Source organism: Eulemur rufifrons, chromosome 7 (genome assembly GCF_041146395.1).
Source record: "Eulemur rufifrons isolate Redbay chromosome 7, OSU_ERuf_1, whole genome shotgun sequence".
Lineage (NCBI taxonomy): Eukaryota > Metazoa > Chordata > Mammalia > Primates > Lemuridae > Eulemur > Eulemur rufifrons.
Genome location: NC_090989.1, coordinates 129,083,510 through 129,106,308, shown reverse-complemented (window position 1 = coordinate 129,106,308; position 22,799 = coordinate 129,083,510). Strand labels below are relative to the sequence as shown.

General features: G+C 43.0%; 1 protein-coding gene, 1 non-coding gene and 1 pseudogene across 2 annotated transcripts in view; 2 read left to right on the top strand and 1 right to left on the bottom strand.

Moving 5' to 3' along the window:
* The window catches only part of KAT2B (lysine acetyltransferase 2B), a 98,167-nt gene extending 84,564 nt beyond the window's left edge, over positions 1 to 13,603 (bottom strand). Inside the window, exon 1 of the mRNA XM_069475444.1 lies at positions 13,192 to 13,603. Coding sequence (XP_069331545.1) covers positions 13,192 to 13,494 — 303 coding nt within the window. The 5' untranslated portion in view covers positions 13,495 to 13,603. The remainder of the gene's footprint in view (positions 1 to 13,191) is intronic.
* Positions 1,428 to 1,531, top strand: LOC138389041 (small nucleolar RNA U13). The gene has a single exon (XR_011234481.1). It is a non-coding gene; the product is annotated as a small nucleolar RNA U13 (small nucleolar RNA).
* A 968-nt stretch (positions 13,604 to 14,571) lies between the features above and the next one.
* On the top strand, positions 14,572 to 14,648 carry LOC138388694 (small nucleolar RNA U3; annotated as a pseudogene).
* The last annotated feature ends 8,151 nt before the right edge of the window (positions 14,649 to 22,799 follow it).

Genomic DNA, 22,799 nt, shown 5'->3' with positions numbered 1-22,799 from the left:
AGGTATAAACACCCCAATTCAAATGCTTCCCATCCAGGCTTTCCAGGGTTACTCCAACACAAATCAATAGAAAATCTTTGTGACATCCTGTCAGGAGGAAGTCCTTGTGCCTATGCTGGAGTTGAATAGAAACTGCCCTCCCTATGCTAAATAATAGGTCTGGCTGAATCAAAGGCCCGCAACCCTCAGGCAGTATCTCCAAAGGTGCTGGAATGGCTCCAAAGGCTACCAAGTGGCCCAGGGGTAGGCCAGACCCTTCATTATATCTGAGTCACCTCTCCAGGACCAAACCCAAGCATGCATCACCCCTGGAAGGGCCTCAGGAGGTCCCGAGTGACACCAGGGCCTAGAAACTGGTGCCCCAGAATGCCATAAATGCAATACAAGTTTTTTAAATTTAATGCACACACATTCTCAGACTTTATCTGTGAAGCTGCCAAAGCAGTCAGCTCAGTCTTTGACACAGTGGAAAGATTTGTCAAACTGCTTGGCTGACATTGAGCAGCTCAGACACCCAGCTGACAGGCAGAATTTCTCATCCTTCAGCCTGTTGTTTTGGCACCAAGTCAGTGAGGAAGAGCAAAATAAATAGTGCCTTACATGTTGTTTCCTTGGACAGCCCACGTTCTCATGGTATCAGTCATTACCTGGGCTGATGACTCTCCAATTCACATAACCAGCCCAACCCGCAAAGCAGAACTTCTAGCCCACATTCCCAACTGCCTACATCTGGCATCTCTGCCCAGTAAACATCACACCAAGGCCTGCCCTCCACTCCAACGCCCCTTTCAACTACCCTACTGCCTTCATGGCATTACCCTCCTCCCAACACCTGAGGCTCAGCACATCTGCGTTCAGTGTCCTCAGCCAAGGCCATCTGATTCTCCTTTCAAAGTTTCTCAGATTTATACCTTCTTCCTTCTCACCGCCAGGGTCCTAGCCCAGGCCCTTAACAATCAGTCAGCAGAAATACTTCCTGCCTTCTTCCAACACCTTCCCACTCCCAATCCTAGCACCCACCAACATCACTCCACTCTAAAATGACGCTTAAACAATAATGTCGAGCATTTGTGTTTCATACTTTCCAAGGTAATTGCAGTTCCAATCATCTTATTTTCCCCTCCCAACAACCCTGTAGGACAAGTAATTCAATGCTTAGAGAAAGGGTGTGGCTTGCCTGAGTTCACCCATCTGGCAAAGAACAAGGAGCCAAGATCAAAACCTAGAACTCTCCTCTGGCACTCTAAAATATCTCGTGCCTCCGCCTTCTTAAAGTGCAAACACACTCCCACTCATTCGAAATTTTCTACCTGAAATTCAATACTTCCTATCCACCGATTTCTTCTAACCCAGCAGACCCTATTTCCCACTGTTTCTCTTTACAAGTTTTTCTCTTTTTCTCCAGTTTGGCTAGTCTTTGTATCAAGATCCTTTTGTAGCTCATAAGCATGATGACTGGGTTTTCATGCTCATGTGTGAGACGTGCCTCCCTCCAGCCTTGTTACAACGTCAGCACATTACTCGTCTGACGTGGGGGAAAAAAAGATCTATAATTATTATTTATATTTAGTACTGCTGTTAACTGTAATAGTAGCTAACATTTGCTGAGCATTTAGAATGTTCCAGATTCTATACCACACTGCCAAATGGATTATCTCATTTTATCATCAAAACAATACTTGACTATTAACAGACATACCTAATTTCACACCTTGGAGACAGAACTTTTGATTCTCACCCATTCCAAACCTGCTTCTCCATGGCCTTCCTCATCTTGGTAAATGGAACTACCCTCCTTGCTCAGGCCAACAATCTACACATTATTCTTCGTTTCTGTCATTTCTTCACCTCCTGTCCCCATAACAAATTAAGTCCTGTTGCCTCTACCTTCATAGCCCCAAACTGTCTACTTCTCACCCACCCACCCTTCACTGCTACTACCCTGGTCCAAGACACTCATTTCTAGACTACAACAACTTCCAGCTGGCCCTCTTTTTCTAGTTCTTTCTCTTGTGCACTTTATTCTTCTCAGAGCAGCCAGAGGCGTTGCTTTAAAATGCAAATCTAATATGAATCCATTGGAAACAGCCCAAATATCTATAACAGGTAAACAAATAAACTCTGGTATATCCATACAATGGACTACTGCCCAGCAATTAAAAAGAAATTAACTACTGATACATGCAATGGATGAATCTCAAAAATATTATCCTGACTGAAGAAAGAGTATATACTACGTGGTACCATTTATATGGAATTCTAGAATAGCAAAACTAACCTAGGGGGCACACATCAGATTAGCGGGTGCTTCTCAGGAAGAGAGATTTGAATGGCAAGAAGCAGGTGGGAATTTTCTAGAGAGATAGAGAAAGTTCTATGTCTTGATATGTATTTGTCAAAACTGATCAGAACTGAAGATCTGAACATTTCACTGTGTGAAAGCTATGCTTCGGCATTCTGGCCCCCCCATTTATCTCTCCCATCTCATCTCCTACCTTCGTCCCCCACCCACCTCCATCTAGCCACACCGGTTTCCCAGCAGGGGTTGCACATGCGGAGCCATTTCTGGCCCAAGTCTTTTCATACGCACTGGCAACCCCTCCCCTCACTTCTAGCTATCATTCTGGCCCCAGCCCATGTCCCTTCTGCAGAGAGACTTTCCTGGGCACATACCTGAAGCAATTCCCCAGGCACTCTCATTTAATTCTTTGTTTTCATTCTCTGGGTGGCATGTACCACTTTCTGTTATTTTCTTGTTTACTGACTATTTCTGCTACCAGAAAGCAAGCTCTGCAACAGTAAGGACCTGTCACTGTATCACCAGCGTCTAAATCAACGCCTGGCACGTTAAACAACAATTTGGTGAATGAACGGAAAAAGTTGACATTATCACTATCTTCATTTTAGAGGTATGAAACCTGTGGCTTGTAAAGGGTAAGCAACCTTCCCATGGTCACACATCAGGAATGAAACCCAGGCAGGCTGGTGCCCAGGTCCATGTTCTAAACCACTCTGATGTCTTGCTCCCTTCAGTTTTGCTTCTCTGCTTGATTTTGCCCTCTTCGCTCCACCTGGGCTGGGCCTGTCTCTTTTACTTCCACTGCCCCTAGCTCATGATGTTTCTCACTGCATGGACCTCAGGCTTGACTATTCACTTTAATATTTCTTTCACTCCACATCTGTCTCCCCAGCAAGATAAGGGGCTCCATATGGCTTTGCTTCCTTTTGCAGGTGTAGCACAGAGCTGGGCACAGGCACCAAACCAATAATCATGATGTGTTCCCTTGGAGGTGGGAAGAATCAGGTAGGCCTGTGGGTATGTGCAAATCCTGGGTTACATGACTCACTTCATTATTTCAAAGTATGCTGACCTTGGCTTCTTTGGCATCCTGCCATCCAGTTTCAACACTGGCTTGTCAGAACTGATGCAAATTAGCACTGCCATCATCAGTCACTGTGATATTACTCAGGCCTCATCCCTGTACTTTCGGAATCTCCTGCATACCACACAAGGCTGGTAGAAGGCTGCACAAAGCAAGAGCATGCAATGAATGGGTACTGATTAGGATGGTGTGGAATTTAATGGAAACATCCCCACATGCCTTGCCCTGAGGTCACTGAAGGGATTACTCTAAACCTTCTCCAGAGATTAGGTGGTATATCATTCCAATGGATCACTGGAGACAGTATTCACACTTTTTTCCAAAATAAATGCATTCACCGCCTGATGAAAAAAAAAATAATAAACCAAAACAAAAGATGAACAAATTAAAGAAAGTCTATTGTAGACTTTAAGTGGCAAAGCAACATGTATTGTAGTTTGAAAACATGCCTTTGTAAGTGACTGATTATTTTCTAACTCACTAATATAATGCAGATTTTTAGAATCTATGGTAAGACCTTTTCCACTTCATAGTTTTAACACGATGGTCTCACAATGCTCATGATACCTTTGTGAGATTAAACTCAAATTTACAGAAGAGGAAACGGTAGTTGGAAAAGTTTACATCATTTACTCAGAGAAGGATTAAAATGTAGGTCTGACTTTATTTGCTTGATCTTGTAGCAGAAGTCCAGGCCATCAAACAAGGGTTGCATGTCATTAGGTCTCCCATGAGCTAAAAAGAACTACACTTAGCTATAAACAGAATTAAAGCTCTCTGAGTCTCAGTTTCCTCATCTTTAAAACACAATTTCCTTTCCTCCAATCTCACAAAGCCTTTGAATATAACATTACCCATTTATTCAACAAATATTTATTGAGTGCCTAGTACATGCAAGATATCGTCTACCCAGGATAGGAGGCAAACCAAAGTCCCTACTTCATGAAGCTTCTATTATCAAAAGGAAGCAGATAAGAAATGATTTAAAAAAATATTTGATCTCCAAATATTAATAAGTGCAGTAGAGGAAAACAAAACAAGGTAAGATTGCAGAGTGATGGATGGGGTGCTGCTGTTTTAGACAGGAGGGGTCAGGCAGTCTTCTCTGAGAAGTCGGCATTTGAGAACAGACTGGAATGAGGCTTTGAGATCAAGACACAGAAATATCTGGGAGAAAATTGTTCAAAGCAGGGGGTAACTGCATGCACAATTAGATGCCAGAGATGAAAGTGATTCAAAATTGTAAAGGATTCGATTCTATTTCAATTATAACTATGGGATAAATTGTCATAAGAAGTTTGAACAGGAGCTACCTGAGCAGAAGTCTTCTAAAGCAGGCCATGGAATTAAATGTTAAATGAATAAATCAATGGCAATAGGTATAATACCCTATGATGTGTGTGCACACACACTAGGTAAATTCAAAGATGAAAATCTCATTTTGTCAAATATATAAATTACAGAAAAGCTTAATCTGTAAGTGGATGTCCACATGATTCCATTAAATAATCAGGTCATCTTATATATTCAATACTAGCTTTCAAGGATACAGTTGCTATGAAAGATTTATGTGGCACTGTAGGGTAATTTTTGTTTCTCACTGCCATTCCTGGGAAGGTGACGTTGAGTGGCCTCAGCAGGCAGTTCTGAAGAACATGGGAATGAATGTTCACTTTCCAACAGCTCCATCAACTATGCCAACAGAAGTGACACTGCCCGATTTATATCCTGGGTTCTGGCAAGCCTTCTAGGAAACCTGCCATCACTCCCAATATACATGGTTCTGTATGGCTTACAGAATATAACATATAACAAGTCTCGTCATCTTCCAGAACCAGGTGGCAACCAGGGCAGGTGGCAATAGGACTTCACATGGATATTTACTAGTAAGGACTCACCAGTACAGACTCCAGGAGAGAAGGAACTGTGCAGGCTGGACATTCTACCAACTGTGACATCATCGGCCCCCTGCACCCACCTCCCCATCCTTCTGCCTCTCCTCCATTCCATTGGTTATCTACATCTACTTGGCCAAGTATACTTGCTTGCTTTCTTGTCCACATTCCTGCCCTCCTGGGTTCTTCCCAGTATACCTGAATATCAAATTCCCATCCTTTCTTTCAAAAGCCTAATTAAAATTCCTTCTATGAGGTTGTCCATAGCCGATGACTTCCATCCTGAAAATAGCTGGCAATTTTTAACTTGTTTTTAAATTTTAAAACATGTGTCTTTACAAATTACTGCTATACACAACAACATGGATACGTCTCACAGATTTAACGTTGAGTGAAAGAAGCCAGACACAAAGAGTTCATACCATATGATTGCATTCATGTAAAGTTCAAGAACAGACAAAACTAATCTCTGGTAACAGAAGTCAGAATAAGAGTTACTAGGAGTGGGGAGAAGGCATCGGGGAGCCCTCTGAGGTGCTGAAAATGTCCTATAGCTTTATCTAGGCAACAGCGGTACAGAAGTACACATATGTAAAAATTAATTACGCTATAAACTTATGATTGAGCACATTACTATATGCACAATAAAATTAAATGTTTTTTTTAAAATTACTTTCCAGGCTGGGCGCGGTGGCTCACGCCTGTAATCCCAGCACTCTGGGAGGCCGAGGCGTGTGGATCGTTTGAGCTCAGGAGTTCGAGACCAGCCTGAGCAAGAGCGAGACCCCGTCTCTACTAAAAATAGAAAGAAATTATATGGACAACTAAAAATATATATAGAAAAAATTAGCCGGGCATGGTGGCGCATGCCTGTAGTCCCAGCTACTCAGGAGGCTGAGGCAGGAGGATCGCTTGAGCCCAGGAGTTTGAGGTTGCTGTGAGTGAGGCTGATGCCACGGCACTCTAGCCTGGGCAACAGAGACGCTGTCTCAAAAAATAAAATAAAATAAAATAAATAAAATTACTTTCCTTTGTACTGAGATATCGCTATGCATTCAGTCTTAAATAGAACTGTTTGGGGACTACTAAACTTTCAAGATAGTCAATTCCTTAACTTTCTGTCACATTTGGCAATTTCCACAGCCTGAATAAGTACCTCTTTCATCTACCTTCAACAGGGACTTCTACTGGGCAGTGACCAGTCCTGACTGTCAGCTTTAAAACAATCAAGGGCATGCATATGTCTGCCCTGAGGCAGTAAGAAAGAACACTTATTCTGTTTACTTTATGGCCTGCACAGTTTCAATGGACTAGAAAAGCCTTTGAACATAGCTCTCTCAATAGGAGTACAATAAACCTCAAATGAGAGCAGGAGAATGCCTGAAACCAATGAAATCCTCTCCGGAAACCATTTGGAAGAAGAGTGCCCCCCTCCACCCTCAGGAGAAAGTTTTGGAAGAGGAGGCAAAATGGTGGTGCTCTGGCAAGAGAATCTATGTGGGCCGGCGCTTTCCTGAGTAACCACTGCAGCTTGAGGAAGTCGCTCAACCTCTTTGGGTCTCAGTTCCCTGCTTAGTAAAATGACCTTCCTTCCCTTCCTCTTAACCCGGGTAGAAGAATCAAATGACATGAGACATAACACTTGGGCAAAACACAAACTGCTGAGACCAATGGAATGTTTTTTAAAAATAAAATAAAACAGACTTTTGTGGAATGCCTGTGTTCCAAGAACTTTCACATACGATAAACTATTTAACACTGACGATAAGTCAAGGAGGTGGCACCAGGACTTCCACTTCACCAAGGAGGAAACTGAAAGGAGGCAGTGAAGTGCTGCCCAAGGGCACCCAGTGTGGAGAGAGTGGGGAGAGGGTTCTCGGGGTGTTCTCCCCACGTGCAGGTGGCCAGTGTGCCTGTTCTGATCCATGTTGGAATCAGATTACCACCAACTCTTCCTAAACAGCTACTTTCTGTTTAGGAGAGACTAAGTAAATCAGAACCCCTGTACCTTGAAAATTCAAATTTTATTAGCACTGCACAGAGTATTCAGATCCTTCATCTGAGAAGCAGATGTGCTGACTGTTCCAAGGCATCTCACAGCAAAGTGTGCATTTCACCCTCAATGCTTCCTATGATGGGTCAGACCCTGTGGATGGACCTGACAACCCTAGAATTAAATCTGGCTAACATGGATAGGCAACTGGGTTTAAATCTGCTGGCTGGTTTAAAAAAAAAAAAAAAATGAAAATCTTAAACAGCACTGCATCACAAATCGCTACTTGCAAGCACATGCTTCCTAAAACAAAACAGTCCTCAGCAGATTTTGTTCTGTTTTGCCCTGTAAACTACTTTTTCAGTTATATAAAACTACAAATTGCAATCTGAAAGCTTTGCAGGCTTGAATTTCCATCTTCCCTGAAAATTTATGAGGACATAGAATTAAATTTGGACATCTTTCTCTCAGGCTTTTTGTATTGCATCTGCCAAATGAGAAACATTTTTCCTGTGTGCGTTTGGCTCTATGACAGTGGTCCCCAACCTTTTTGGCACCAGGGGCCAGTTTCATGGAAGACAATTTTTTTCCACAGATTGGGGGGAGCTCTGCAGCCCAGTCCCTAACAGGCCACAAACCCTACTGGTCTACAGTCCGGGGTTGGGGACCGCAGCTCTATGATACTTACGGCCTTTTAGAGAAGTCACCACACATGATATAACTGTATGCAGTATATTTATGTGGCTAAAGACTAAGCTTTTAAAACACTTTATCTACCTCCTCCCATGTTTTGTATTTTGCTGTAACAATCCTGCCTATTTCAAGAGTGTCGAAAAAGATATTTTTAATTTGGTTTCTGTTTGCAAGCCAACAATCAATTGATACAAAATATCACCTTAAAAAGGTACTCCTGGCAGGAGGAAAGTTTTTTGGGGGATGGAAGAGTTATAAAACTGGACTGTGGTGATGGATATACAACTGTATACATTTATTCAAAAGCATCTGAGTGAGTTTTACCATCTATAAATTGTACCAAAAAAAAAAGCTATTTAAAAAATATGCCCATGATTCACAAAGTGAGATTTTTCAGATTTTGAGTATTATTCAAATTCACATTAAAAGCATTGTTTTTTGTTTCCAATGCTGCGAAAGTATTTATGGTATTATGGGACACTATAATTTTCCTCTAAAGCAGGGTTTTTCAACTTCTGCACTATTGACATTTTGGGCCAGATAAGTCTTTTGTTGTGAGGAGCTGTCCTGTGCATTGTGGGATATTTAGCAATATCCCTGGGCTCTACTCACCAGTTGCCAGTAGCACTGCCTTCCCCCAACTGCAATGACCAAAAATGTCTCCAGATATTGCCAGATGTTCCCTGGGGGACTAAACAGTTCCTGGGTAAGAGCTACTGCTCTAGATGCTGACAACTGAAAAGAAATTTGTTCTTTGGAGGAATGACTGACAAACACGAACAACTGCATTAGGGGGCTCTCCCCAATTATAAGGCTTGTTCTGGTGCCCTGTCCACCAGCCCTCAGTCAACAGAGGATGCTTTCTGGATGCTCTTTCTCCTATAGTGGCACCTCTACCTCCACTCTGCACATTCTACAGTGTTACTTCTAGATTATAAACCATTACTTTCAAAATTAAGACTAATTTTATAGTCCTGTGCTCATGTAATTCTCTAAGTATGGCACTCAGCCCAGAATCCAACCAATTGGGTTCTCCATAAATGCTTTGTGACCACTGACTCTGATATACAAGTAAAGTACCAGGCAATTCAGTTCAGCCAGCATTAATCTGGCATCTTTAGGTTCTAGGAACTTGGGGGCATTTTCTCTTTTAATTTCAAGGTTGAAGTTATGGTCACCATTTTACAGATGTAGTAATAGAGGTTCAGAGAAAAACTAAGTGACTTGTGTCCAAGATCACACAAGTGGCAGAGCTGAGATTTGAGACTGAGTCTCATGTACTTTCTTGACGTCCCAGTTAATAGTGTCTCCCTTACCCCGAGCTGCTGTAAGGGCTTACCATGGGCCAGAACACTGTGCTGGATGCCTAAAATAGCCCATTTTAAATCCTCATTGTTATGCTATGATAGGGGATAGCATTTTTCCTACTTTTTAAACAGGGAAATGGAGGTTGCAGTGAAGTCCTTGTCCAAGGTCACTGGGCTGGATAGCCTAAAACTTAAACTCAGCTTAACCTGAACGCTGAAGCCTGTTCTCTGAGCCACTACACCCCTCATGATAAATGGTCTATTTCTTTAGGAAAGGTAAGTCAATGATTTCGTTTTTGTTTTTAAGTTAGTAGATGTTACACTTTAATTCAAGGTTTGGATTTGGGCTACTGAAACATTCACTTAAAGTTTCTTTTATAACATTAAAAACCCAGTCCCATCAACATCTGCAGAATACCTAGAAATGCCCTACAATGAAAAATCTCCTCTATCCAATTGTCAAGAATTAATCAAGTTAAAATTCCACAACTGCTGTCCTAACAGCTAATCATTTTCTCTTCTCTAGTTCATTCACTCAGTCAATAATCACATCATTTATAATCTGTTCACAGATTCCAAACACATATCAAATAATCACACTTATTTACAATCACAATAGAAGTACCAGGAAGGAAGAGTACAGAAAAGTTTTGATAATTTCTAATGGGAAGTCTGGCCCAGAGAATAAAGGAAAGTCAAGGAATCTGAGATGTACAGGAAGAACTGGGAGTGAATTTTAAAGGAGAGAAGAGTTTTCATTCCCAGTAAATGACATGTGTAAAGGCCCTGAGGTAGAAGGGAACCATGTGTTCAAGGCCCTGAAAAAGAGTCAGAGTTAGCAGTGGCCAGGCTATGCAGGGCCTTATGGACCCCAGTAAGAGAAACTAAAGGGTCCAAAGTAGGGGCATTACACGGTCAGATCTACATTCTTAATAATAATCACTCTGGCTGTGTCACACATGAACAAAATGACTCTGAAACAACCTTTGCAGGATATAGTTCAAAGAACTCTACCCTGGATCCTGTAAAACAAGTTTGTTTCTTTTCTTTTTTTTTTTTTCCCTTCTCTCTGGGGTGTGGCACACTACCCTGGCTGTGAACTAGCTCCCTTCTTTATCAGTTTTGTTTGTGAAATTTACAGGCCAGATGTTTTAACAGGTCTGGGAACTGTTTTTCTTTCAATACTCCTCAGTAAACTACCTCATCTCTTTCTAGGTCTCATCTCTGTTATCTTTTCAACTTGCCAAAGGAGCCTGTGGCAAAAGCTAGAACAATCTGTCCTTTTGGGCTTGCTTACATTAAGTGCAGAGACAAGCTGAGAAAGAACCACAAAAACATTTTCTCTAGCACCCCCTCATCCTCAATCGAGCCCAGCTGGAAAAAAAAAGCAAATCTGAGATAATATGACTGATTCCCCCAGTTAAGTTTCCTGGAGTCCTCAGTGCCCTCTTGGCCACACACCCCTCACCCCCAACCCAGTGGCCCTGGCCAATGAAGGTCTGGCTCTGCTTGGCTCAACTCCAAGCTTTCAAAACTGCTTTCAGTTTCTCCACTATAAGAAGCTTCACTCCACCCCACCCTGCCCTGCAAAGAGTTCTTAGCAGCCACTGAGACTTCCTCCAGGACGCCATTCCCAACCTGCCCATAATCCAGGCCATGAATTGCCCTGCCCTGGGTGCCCAGACCACTCCAAGAAAATAGTGTTTCAGAACTTCACTGTAATTATTCATTGCCCTTCTCCCTAGGCCCACCACCACCAACACACACACACACACACACACACACACACACAGGATCAGTAACTCCTGAAGAACAGATTCTTTGTATCATAGGCCTAGCACCTAGCACAATGCCTGGCACCCAGTTGAGAACCCTCTAAATATTTATTGAATGAATGGATAAATAAAAATTGACACTTTCATAGTCTCCTAGCCTTTATAAGAGAGGTTTTCCCTTCCTATAAGTTGGGTCTTGAATGTAAACAGAAAACACTCAAGTCACAAACTTTAGAAGAGGTGCTACATCTCACTCACGGAAATTTGAAAGAATCAAAAATATCAATACAGGGTACATATGCTCATGATTTTAGAAAGAACCAAAACTTCAGGAAAATGTTCAGATACTAAGGCGACAGCAAGCAGCAGGGAGAAGAGGTGCTGCTGATGAGAATTCAATAAATAAATTTAAAAATAAAGCCAGGACAGAAACACTGAGTTGACACAGTTCCTACATGAGTCCACTCTGGCTGCAAAAGACCAAGCACACCAGCAACTGAACTTGTTCTTGATTCCGTACACAGCTCTCCTTTCTACCTACTACACTCCATGTCCTGTTCTTGCTAGTCTAATACCCTTCATAATCAACTCCTGGGCTTCCACCTCTCTTATAAGCACGCCTCACACTTTATCTTGTTTGCATTTCTTCTGCAGAAGTAACAACCACATGGCATTATTATTTCACAACTTCTGTTTTCTCCACTAAATTCAAAAGGGACTAATAATATATTGTCCAGGTCTGAACTAGGGTCTTGTGACTCCGAAGGCAGTCCGTGGACTAGCATAGTATCACCTGGAAGTTTGTTAGAAATGCAGACTCGTGGCCCTGCCCCAGACCTACTGATTCAGAAGCAGCATTTTCACCAGCTCTCCAGGTGATGCCAATGCACATTAAAGTTTGAGAAGCACTGGGCTAGATCCTACATTCAAGAAATATTTATTGAACCTGTATAGGACACACAGGCGCTCAACTTGAACATGAGGATATGTTGTGGTAAAAGCCCGAGCACAGGCATTCCACTTCAATTGAGAAGTTCCTGTAAATACTAAAAACATCATCACTGAGGAACGATGTTCCAGCAGGACAAATAATCATGACATTAAAATTCAAAAGTGTCCACTGTGGGAATCTGGGAAGTTGGCCCTGTTTGCAGCGGGCGGGAAGAATACATGGGAGGTGTGTGAGTGTGTCTCTTCCCCGCCTCAGCCACAGGCCGCAGGAGCTGACAAGGCCAAGTCCCCGCCCCCCTCAGCTGTCACCCTGTCAAAACAAAGCCGCTGCTGACAGTGCAGGGCCAGCCTGCCCCGCGGCCTCGGGCAATCCTCCCACCTCAGGAACACAGCTTCCACATCTGGAGCTACAGCTGGGGGCCAGGGGGTGCCTTAAATTGGCATGGAGAAGGGAGACAAGAAATGTGTGTCCTCAAACCGAGCAGCAGCGCCCGCCGCGCTAGGCTGTCACCTTGCCAAATCCTGTTTACACCCCGAGCAGCTGGGACAGCGTTTTAACTAAACAAGTAATAATACAATAATGATAGGGCTGTCACCGCGCGCCGCAGCGCCTCCGCCCCCAGCCGAGGGTGCCAGGCGCCACAGGACCCTCCCGCGGACTGTGCCCACCTTCCACCCCGCGCGTTCCTCCCCTTCGCTTTCCCAAAGCGCCAGGAGTGCAGGAGTCTTCTTCGCCCTTACTCCTTGCACCCAGCTCCTCCCAGTGCAGCACGGGAAGAGGCCGAGCGCAGAAGCGACCGCTCAGACCCATCAAAAGATGTTTCCCTAGCCCTGGGTTGCCCGCCCCACTGAGGGCACTGCTCCACTCCCGGGAAAGTGACCACGGCGAGCTCCTACAGAGCAACAAAGCCCCAGAGCAGCCCCGGGACGCGGATGCCAAGGCTATTCCCTTCAAGGCGGAGGAATGAAGGTCTCCGTCTGGGTGATCTCCCTTCTTAAAACCCAGCAGGACTCCTATCCAAAAAGAAGCTAATTGGGCGCGGGCGACAGGAGCACTTCCGCGGTGCAGCGAGCGGCCCCAGGCGGGAGGCGGGAGGCGGGAGGCGGAGGTGGAAGCGGGAGGGGGTGGGGGCGGGGGTCCCGCGGGCTGAGCCCCTAGCACCCATCCGCGTGCCGCAGGCGGCCAGCGGGTACCTTGCAGGCGGAGTACACTCCGAGTTTCTCCAGTTTCTTGGCCCGCGGAGCGGAGCGCAGTTGCGCCTTCTTCACGGCGATCCGGGCCGAGCCACCGCCTCCTGGTCCTTCGGCCGTGCCCGCCGCAGCCACTGCCGTCGCCGGACCGCAGGCGCCCGAGCCCCCGGCGGCGGCGGCACAGGGGGAGCCCTGCGGGGGCGCGGGCGGCAGCGCTGGAGGCTGCGAGGGAAGCGCCCCGGGCCCGGCCCCTGCCCCGACTCCTGCCCCGCAGCCGCCCGGCCCGGCCCCGCCAGCCTCGGACATGCCGCCCCGGAGCACGGCAGGAGGCGCCGAGTGTCAGGCGCCGCCGCCGCCGCCAGGGTCTCCCTCTCGGGCTCTCGTCGTCGGAGAGCGAGACCCTCCCCCCACGCCCTCCCGCCCCCTTCGCCCACCCCCCTCCCCGCCCCCGCCCTCCCCCGCGCGCGCCGCTTGCCCGGCTTGCTCTGGCCGCGGCCCGCGCGCAGAAGGTGGTGGTGGCGGCGGCGGCGGCAGCTGCTCCCCCAGGAGGGAGGGGACTAGCGGCTCCGCTGCCGCTGCCGCCGCCACCACTGCACACGCCCTCCCCTGGTTCTCCTGCCCCGGACTCTGCTCCGCGCCCTGGCCGCGGACATGATCCCCGGGGCTGCGGACTAGGGGTGCGTGCGGGCGGGTGCCAGCCTCTCGCTGTGTGCCGGGGCAGGAGGCCCGTCACGGCCTCTTTTCCGCTGCCCGCGGGGTTTGCACCCCCCACCCCAGTGCCTCGACACCTAGCGCTCGCCCGCCAGGGGGCGAGGCCAATCTCCGGGTGTGGGGGAGGGTGGGGGAGGGGGCTGGAGCCCAGGCACCTGCTGGCCACCTCCCCCCTCCGCGGCCCCCCATCTGACCCTCGCGCCCCCAAGCCCGGGCTGGGTGGGGGGCGCACGCCCCGGTCATTTGTCCTTTCACTCTGTTCCACCCTCTCTCGGAGTGGAGATAACCTCCTCCACCCTAGCGGGAGCCAGAGGAAAAAAAATATTTTTGAAAAAGTACCCGTCCATGCTAATTCTTTTCTTTGTTGCTAATTCACCAAAATAAAGGCGTGATGTTTTCCATTTCTCTTTTTAAATACTTTCTGTCAAACTTTTTTGTGTGTGTGTGGTTAATAACGCTTTCTTCCTGTAGCTTTTTCTGGACCAAATCTGCCACAAGAGAAAAAAAAAATCAATATTTTCTGTAATTTTTGTTTGAACTTACTGGTTAGTAAAAAGAATGATTGTCTAAAAGCATTGTCAAAATAAAAACTATGCGCAGTGGAAAAAGTTTGAATACAAAAAGTTTGTTAACAGGGTTCATCTCTAGGTGGTGGAATTATAATCTATGGCTAAGACTATCCTTTCAGGGATCATTTCTATAGTTCGTTACTAGAGAAATTTCTCTGAACAAAGAAAAAATAAAATATAACTTATTGCTATGTTCTTTTCTGTAATGTTACATATTTTCTAAATTGATACTACCAGTATGTATATTAACCAGGAAAAAAAAAATTTTAAGCAGCATTCAAAAGAGTATGTATTGATTTTGGCCTCAAGTTTGGAAAAAAAACCAACAAAACACTAAACTCAGTGTTTTCAACTATTGTTGAAACTATTGTTTTCACAGTTGTTGACGACGAGGGTGGTGTTTAGTATTGTCAAGAGCCCACGTTTCAGTTTTGTATTAGAAAGTTGCGCACCAGTGCTTGGCCTTTCTAACGTAGGTTTTAAAAGCCCAGTGTTGTTTCTCAAGCCCCTTGGCAAGTTGCCCTACTTTTGTAGAGCAAGTGTTATCATACGTAATATGGGTCATAATGTGCTTATTATCAGATTGGTTGCACGCTTTGTAGCTCTCTCTATCCAGACGCCTTAACAGATGTGCTTTTCCTTGGAAACATTCTCCTTCCTAAACCATTTTTTGCAGTAAATTTTCTCTGTCCTTTTTCCAGATTCTTTATGTTCTTTTGACTTTTAATGCAGAGTGATATGTAAAAATGGGGAGTGAGGGAGGTTATAGATCTAAAAAGGGATATTAGGGCAAAAGGAAATATCCTCTTCCAGCTTGGGTACAGTCTGAGGGTCTGAAGTGATAGACTCTTACTAGGTTCCATCAGGACAGTTAACTTCAGTGTTTCCTTTCTTAGCTTGATGTACTTTGCTTTGCCACAGCTACTCTTTCCTGGCTCTGTGGAGGTGTTTTGCAGACTTTTTGCCATTTTTGTCAAAGCAGGATGAGAGTCTATTTTTTTTTTCTTTTACAACAAAGCAATGGTTATGGAGGGATGAGAGTCTAAAAGGCTGTGATTCTCTTATCAAACGCTAACATGATTTAACAGATATTAATAGGTGTTTCGGTTCCACCCCCTAGGCATTTATCAAACTGATAAAGTGGTCCTTTTGAGATTCGTGCATTTCACTGGATGTAAATGTTACCTCAAAAGTTTAAAAAAAAAAGAATAATAAGCATTGAGCTCTAGCTAATAGTGCTCACGCTGAAAGTTTAGGGGTACTTTGTCTTGCTGTCTCAAGGTATACTGCATACTTTTTGAAATGCATCAAAAAATAAGATGGATGGATGCATCCATGCATGGACGAACGGAGGATGAACAGAGATGTGATAAAGTGAGTAGGGCACAATATAATGGTAGAATCTAGGTAATGGGTTCACTGTACAGTTCTTTCAACTTTTCTGTATGTTTGAAATTTTTCACAATAAAATGTTGATGATTTAATATTAACTCACCCATCACTTCCTCCTCCCAAGCCACTGTCAGAATTCAGGAGGCAGGCTATTTCCAGGATGTTTTGAAGCAGAAGTAGCCAATCTCATTTCAACTCACCCTGAAAACCATTACTGTCTGAATGGTGAATGGTTCATGACATCAACTGAACATTATTTTTCATTATTTTCCTGCTCAGAGCACCCAGATGACATACTGCCTTAGGGTGAAGGCCCAGAGTTTCAAGGCCAATTCAAAGTGTGTTAGGAGCAGCAGGCAGAGAAATTTCAAGGGCGAAGGATTCAAGAGGCTTATTGCCTCTTCATAATCAGGCTGTTGTGAGCATTTAGTAAGCTCTTTCTGTGCACAGAATACCTTTAAGAAGTGAGTACCAAAAAAATAAAAGCAATATCACATTTACAAAGTATTTACCACTTACTGAAGTAAAGAAGGCATGTTCAGAAAACAACAAGGGAAAGTAGGCATGGTAGGGGCAGGTTGACCAGTGAAGATTACTTGTGATATATTCATACTACTGAATATTATACAGCTGTTACAAAGAATGTCCTTTATATACATGTAATATAGATAGATCTCCAAGAAACACTGCTGAATAACCCCCAGTGCAGAATAATACCATTTATGTTAAAAATAAACTCATACACACAAAAAAACCTCACATTGACATATAAGTACAATTCTATATATGTTCAATAAATGCATAGAAGAATGCAAAACAAAAGTAAGAGAAACATTTAGAAAGATACATAGGAATCTCTTAAAATTAGTTGTCTTTCCCTGGACACCCATGAGAGTAAAACTTATCTTTCCCATTTTTATACTCCCAGTTATTCTCACATAGTAAGTTCTCCATAAATACTGGCTACTTCAACCTGAAAAAGCTATCTTGAATCTCTTCATATCTGTCTCCATGGACATCACCTCTTGTCCAGGCTACTAACAACAAGCTCCTAACTGGTCTCTTTGCATTTGCCCTTGCTCTACCGCAATCTTTTCTCCACAATACAGAGTTTCAAAACTATAAATGCAAACCCGACCCCCAATTCCCTGCTTGAAACTCTCTAATGGCTTCTCATAACATTTAAAATACAATCTCAGCTCCACAACATGAGATCACATAACATGAAGTTGACAAGGCCCACCTCTTCCCATCCTCCCTAGTGTGCAGCATCCTTCAATCAAGTGCAGGAAGCTCTTTCCTACCTCAGGGCCTTTGCATTTGCTGTGTTGTGTGGATACCCTCCTGCAAACAGTATGGCTGGCCCCATCATCCAGCATCCCTTGCTCAGACACATCTTCCCATCTAAGAAAGGCAAGTTTTGTGACTATCTCTTGTTACTCCATCTAGCTGTTTTTTGCCATATTCCTTCCTACCAAGCCCGTACAGGTTATGTTATGCACCAAGAACACTAAACCCCCAGATAGATTGAAATCATTCCCACTGAAGACATAGATTCCAAAGGTACAGACCAAGTGGTCCCAGCATAGGTTTGGCCCAGTTCCTGGCCCATGACTGACATCCTGCCTGGCACAACCACCTGCTTTTAGAGATAGAGGCTGGACGTGTGTGCAAAATAGAGAGATGTGAGGTCTATGCCTAAGTGGAGCTCCTTGGACCAACTTCTCTCTGAAGAAAGTAGTTATGATTACTAGACATTTATTTTAATAACCTATAAAATAAAACCTATCCTTCTAAGGAAAAATATGAATCCTAGGGTGGGGAGACATAAAAATCCCCTTCCCTAGTTTTTAAGCATTTATGTAATTAAATCATTTAAATCGTCATTTCCAGTGTAAATCTTTTTTTTTTTTGTTTGTTTGTTTGAGATAGAGTCTCACTCTGTTGCCCAGGCTAGAGTGTCATGGCATCAGCCTAGCTCACAGCAACCTCAAACTCCTGGGCTCAAGCAATCCTTCTGCCTCAATCTCTGGAGTAGCTGGGACTACAGGCATGCGCCACCATGCCCAGCTAATTTTTTCTATATAGTTTTAGTTGTCCAGATAATTTCTTTCTATTTTTAGTAGAGATGGGGTCTCGCTCTTACTCAGACTGATCTCGAACTCCTGAGCTCAAATAGTCCTCCTGCCTCAGCCTCCCAAAGTGCTAGAATTACAGGTGTGAGCCACCATGCCCGGCCTCCAGTGTGAATCTTAACCATACCTTCAAATACCATTAATGCTGTTTTATTTATTCTTATTTTTAGTTGTTCTTAATAACCATCTTCATATTTCATATGAATAGGCCTAACTATATTCAACTAAGCATTGCCCTTGTAAAGAGAGAGGATTTTTTTCCCCACTGCTTTCTGTTTTAAATACTAACATATATACTTGTTTTACCAGCTTTCCTATCATTTGCAATAAAAGCACAATGTAAGTAAAAGAAATGAAATCCGTTATCTTCTGAATTCAGGCCAAATGGCTTACTGCTTTTCTAAAGCAGTACATGAGTATCTATTGCTTTAAGCAACTTAAAAATTATAAAAGGAAATCAAATTTCCAAAGAACCAAACTTTGATATGACCTAGATTTTCTGGAATGATCTGAATATCATGAATTTTATTCCTGTTAGTGCCAGATAATTGTTTAAAATAAACCTAAGAGGGATTCTAATTCCCTTAATGTAAAATTAAGGGAATGTATATATAATTTCACAAATTAGGAAACAAAATATTTCTCAACACAGGTTCTAGTTTAGCGCTCCCTTAAAAGGGAAAACCAGCTTCAATTCCTTAATCTTAATTCCCAATTGGTTTAGCACACTGCTGCTGACCTTTTAAGTCTAAAATCAGAGTTCAAAGCAGTATGTACCTATTATAAAATAGGTACTATAGATCTGTGACCATGTGGGGTAAGAAAAACAAAGAAAAAAAATGGTATAGTAATATGATATCCTTCCCAAACCACAACAATTTTATATTGTTTTAAAATATTTCAAACTTATAGAAAAATAAAGTGAGTGATACAATATTTGTATATTCACCAACCAGATTTTTTAATAATTTAATTTGCCAGATATATATGTAATTAAAGAACTGTTCTTTCATATATCTTATCTCATATCCCAAGTGCCTGACCACCCCAGAAGTAAATATGCAAGGAAGTGTATCCTTTTTGTTTATGGTTTTTCTTTGTTTTGTTTTGTTTTTTTCAGATAAGATCTCACTCTTGCCCCGCTGGAGAGCAGTGACTCATACCTCACTGCAGCCTCAAACTCCTGGGCTCAGGTGATCCTTTTTGCCACAGCCTCCCGAGTAGCTGGGACTATAGGCGAGTGCCACTGAGCCTGGCTAATTTTTTTTTTTTTTTTTTTTTTTGTAGAGACAGGGTCTCACTATGGTGCTCAGGCTGGTCTCAAACTCCTGACCTCAAGCAATACTCCTGCATCAGCCTCCCTGAGTGCTAGGATTATAGGCATGAGCCACTGCACCTGGTCTGTTCATGTTTTTTAATGTTTACAAAATCAATCCATGGAGAAGAGTTTGGTGAACTTTTACTATAAAAGGCTAAATGAGGACATTTGAGGTTTTGTGGGCATAGTTTCTGTCACAACTATTCAACTCTGCCAAGGTATCAATTCTGGGAAAGAAAATGTGTTTATCTTACATAGTTGAAAATCAGGGAAGATATTAACATGTTATAACTACTCATCAAACACTCCCATCTTTCCTATTATTGTCTAAAATTTTTCATTTTTTTTTTTTTTAATAACACAAACCAACTTCTGGTTTTACTGCTAGGACTGCCATAAGAAAGTACCACAGATTGGGTGGCTTAAACATAGAAATTTATTTCCTCAAAGTTTTGGACACTAGAAGTCCAAGATTAAGGTGTCAGCAAGGTTGGTTTCTTCTGAGGCCTCTCTCTTCGGCTTGTTTTTTTTTTTTCTGAGACAGAGTCAGTCTCACTCTGCCCAGGCTAGAGTGCCGTGGCATCAGCCTAGCTCACAGCAACCTCAAACTCCTGAGCTCAAGCGATCCTCCTGCCTCAGCCTCCCGAGTAGCTGGGACTACAGGCATGCGCCACAATGCCCAGCTAATTTTTTCTATATATTTTTAGTTGTTTGGCTAATTTCCTTCTATTTTTGGTAGAGACGGGGTCTCGCTCTTGCTCAGGCTGATCCCAAACTCCTGACCTTGAGTGATGCTTCCGCCTCGGCCTCCCAGGGTGCTAGGATTATAGGCGTGAGCCACCGCACCTGGCCTCTCCTATGTTTTTGAGTTTTATTGCTCTTATCTTTATATTTAGATCCTTGTTGCATCTCATTCAATTGCTGAATATAGTGTGAGGCAACAGTATTTGTATTTCACTTTTTAACTGTCATTGTTAAATGTTTGGAGCAGAGGGAGTGCCTTTGTGGCATGACTTTATAGCCCAATCTTTACTGTTAGTTCACTGTAGTGCTTTTTAAGAATCATCTTGTATCTCATTAATGACTGTATGTTCTTTAATTAGTTTTTAAAGCAGCATCACTCTTAAGCTCAGACAAGAGGAGCCCCTGCTCTGAGACTCACAGTTTAGAGAGTTCCTCATGTCATAAACACTCAAAAAAGGATATGTGTGTGGCGGGGGTTGGGGGGGTGTCTCTGTCTCGAGGTAAAACTTCTAGACAGGGAAACCCTGTAAACCTAGACATTCACCCTTCTGCCTAACAGTCTTCAAGCCCCAGGGAGACACACTTCCTCACATCGCTTGCCCTAGATCCTCAAAACAAAAGGCACCTTCATCAGAATGCTGAGAAGTTTTTTGGTGAGAGAGGCACAGCTTTGGAGTGCAGGAAGAATTTGAGTGGCAGGAGTGCTTAGGTAAGAGAAAAGACAAATTAACTTGTCAAATCCTCCCTCTTAGTATGAATGCAAAAGATTCTTGCATAACAAAGTATTGTTTCCCAGAGAGCCAAGCAGCCATTTCTTGCTTTTCTTTGTGCTCCAATTCATCGTTCTGAAGAGCCTCATAAATTAGCACAGTGTTCATTGACATTGCACAGAGTGGCTGAAGAACATTTTGCAATATTAATTCATTTTACCCTTAAATTTTTATGTACAGAAATATAAACATTACATATGGAAAGCACAATATGGATTCTTTGGCAAATAGGTGAACATTGAATGCAAAGACTAAATAGTTTAAAACTATTTAAAGAGGCTTCACCAAATTTTCTAAAAAGCTAATAAAATGTTCAGCTTTTTAAAATATCTTTGACTAAAATTTGATAGTGATTGACTATAACTTCATTTCGCTATTTATTTTTTTTCTTGCCAACACCTTGATTTTATGCTATTTATTTTTGATAGATTATTTTGAATATTTTAGAAGAAAGGTAACTTTTTTAAAAAGTGAAAAATAACTAATTTTTGGACTTTTTATATTTACTATCATTGACATATTTTAGATGAAAATACATGCAGAATTTGTACACTTTACAGCTGCATTTTAAACCAGGTATATGTAATGACATTTTAACCATGTATATATATTACTTTGTATTAAAAATTAAACCAAAAAGAAGAAAATAAAAGTCCACAAGAAAAAATAAAGTACCTAAAACAGTGTTTGGCAAATGGTGGGTATTCGCTATATATTAGGGCTCCCCTTCTGCCACCCCTGCTTTCTCTCTCTTGGTTTTAACTTGATGTCAGATTAAACATTATTTCTTTTCCCACTATCCTCCCTCCAAATACAAACATACATATCCTGTTTGGAATTTGATTGCCTTATGGAAAGAAGTCTAAAATTTGGAAGACAACAGAGCCAGCAAAATTGACAGGAGACATTAAAGAAACCTAGTGGAGGACAAATGGAAAAATTAGGTAGAAGTTCAATTGTTTAAGACGACCTATATTTTTTAATAGAATTCTGATATATAGCATCTGCCGGGTACTTTCTGGCATGGTGAAAAGTCATGGGCACTCAGCAATGTGAGTGGGACCCAAGGAAATTTAACTCTGCTAACAATTTGACTTAACAGATTGGGTTGCCAGGCCTCGGCAAAACCAAATGAAAGCTTCAGGAAGTTAGCACTACTGGTCACATCCGCACATCTTCAAACACACACCTGGAATGTTTTCACAGCTGGAATCCAATTTCTGAGGTGATTCATGAGAAAGTCAGATTTGTTATAGTACTCAGCAGTAATAAAACAAGAAGGGCCAGCTTCTGGGGCATCTGTCTTCAGACTAAGGCACTGCTAGGAACTGAGGATAAGAGAAAAGCATCGGGATCTTCTTTATTCCCTTTATTAATAAGTAAATATATAAGTGCTCAAACACTTATTTCATTTGTTCATTCATTTATTTAACAAAAATTTATGGAACTTTTACTACACGGCAGGCCTATCTACTATAAGTCTATCATTGGAGTTAAAACAGCACGCACGACAGGACTGGGGAGACAAGAAATTATTTAAATAATCACACAAAGATGTCATTACAAACTTGAATAGAGGCAGAGTCTAAGGAGTTGTGGAGGCATTTGACAAAGGGTGGAGGCTTCATGTGAGGAATCAGGAAACACCTTTCTGATGCTGCTGAAGTTCAGCTTGTGGAAGTGAGGTTTTAACTGAGAAATGAGGAATGAGTTAGATTTAACTGGATACAGGCGGGGGGGGGGGGGAAAGCTTTCAAGGTGAAGGGACCGGGAGGTACAGGCCTGAGGTGGGCAGAGTGTGGACGCGTTTGAGGAACTGCACTGTGTGGGAAGGTGGGAGAGACGAGGCTGAAGAGTCAGGCTTTGGCCAGGCCCCATAGAACTTTGTTCGTCATGTTAGGACTTTTGAACTTTATCCCAGAGCTACTGAAAGGTTTTAAGCAGAGGAGTGACATGATTAGAAAATAAACTT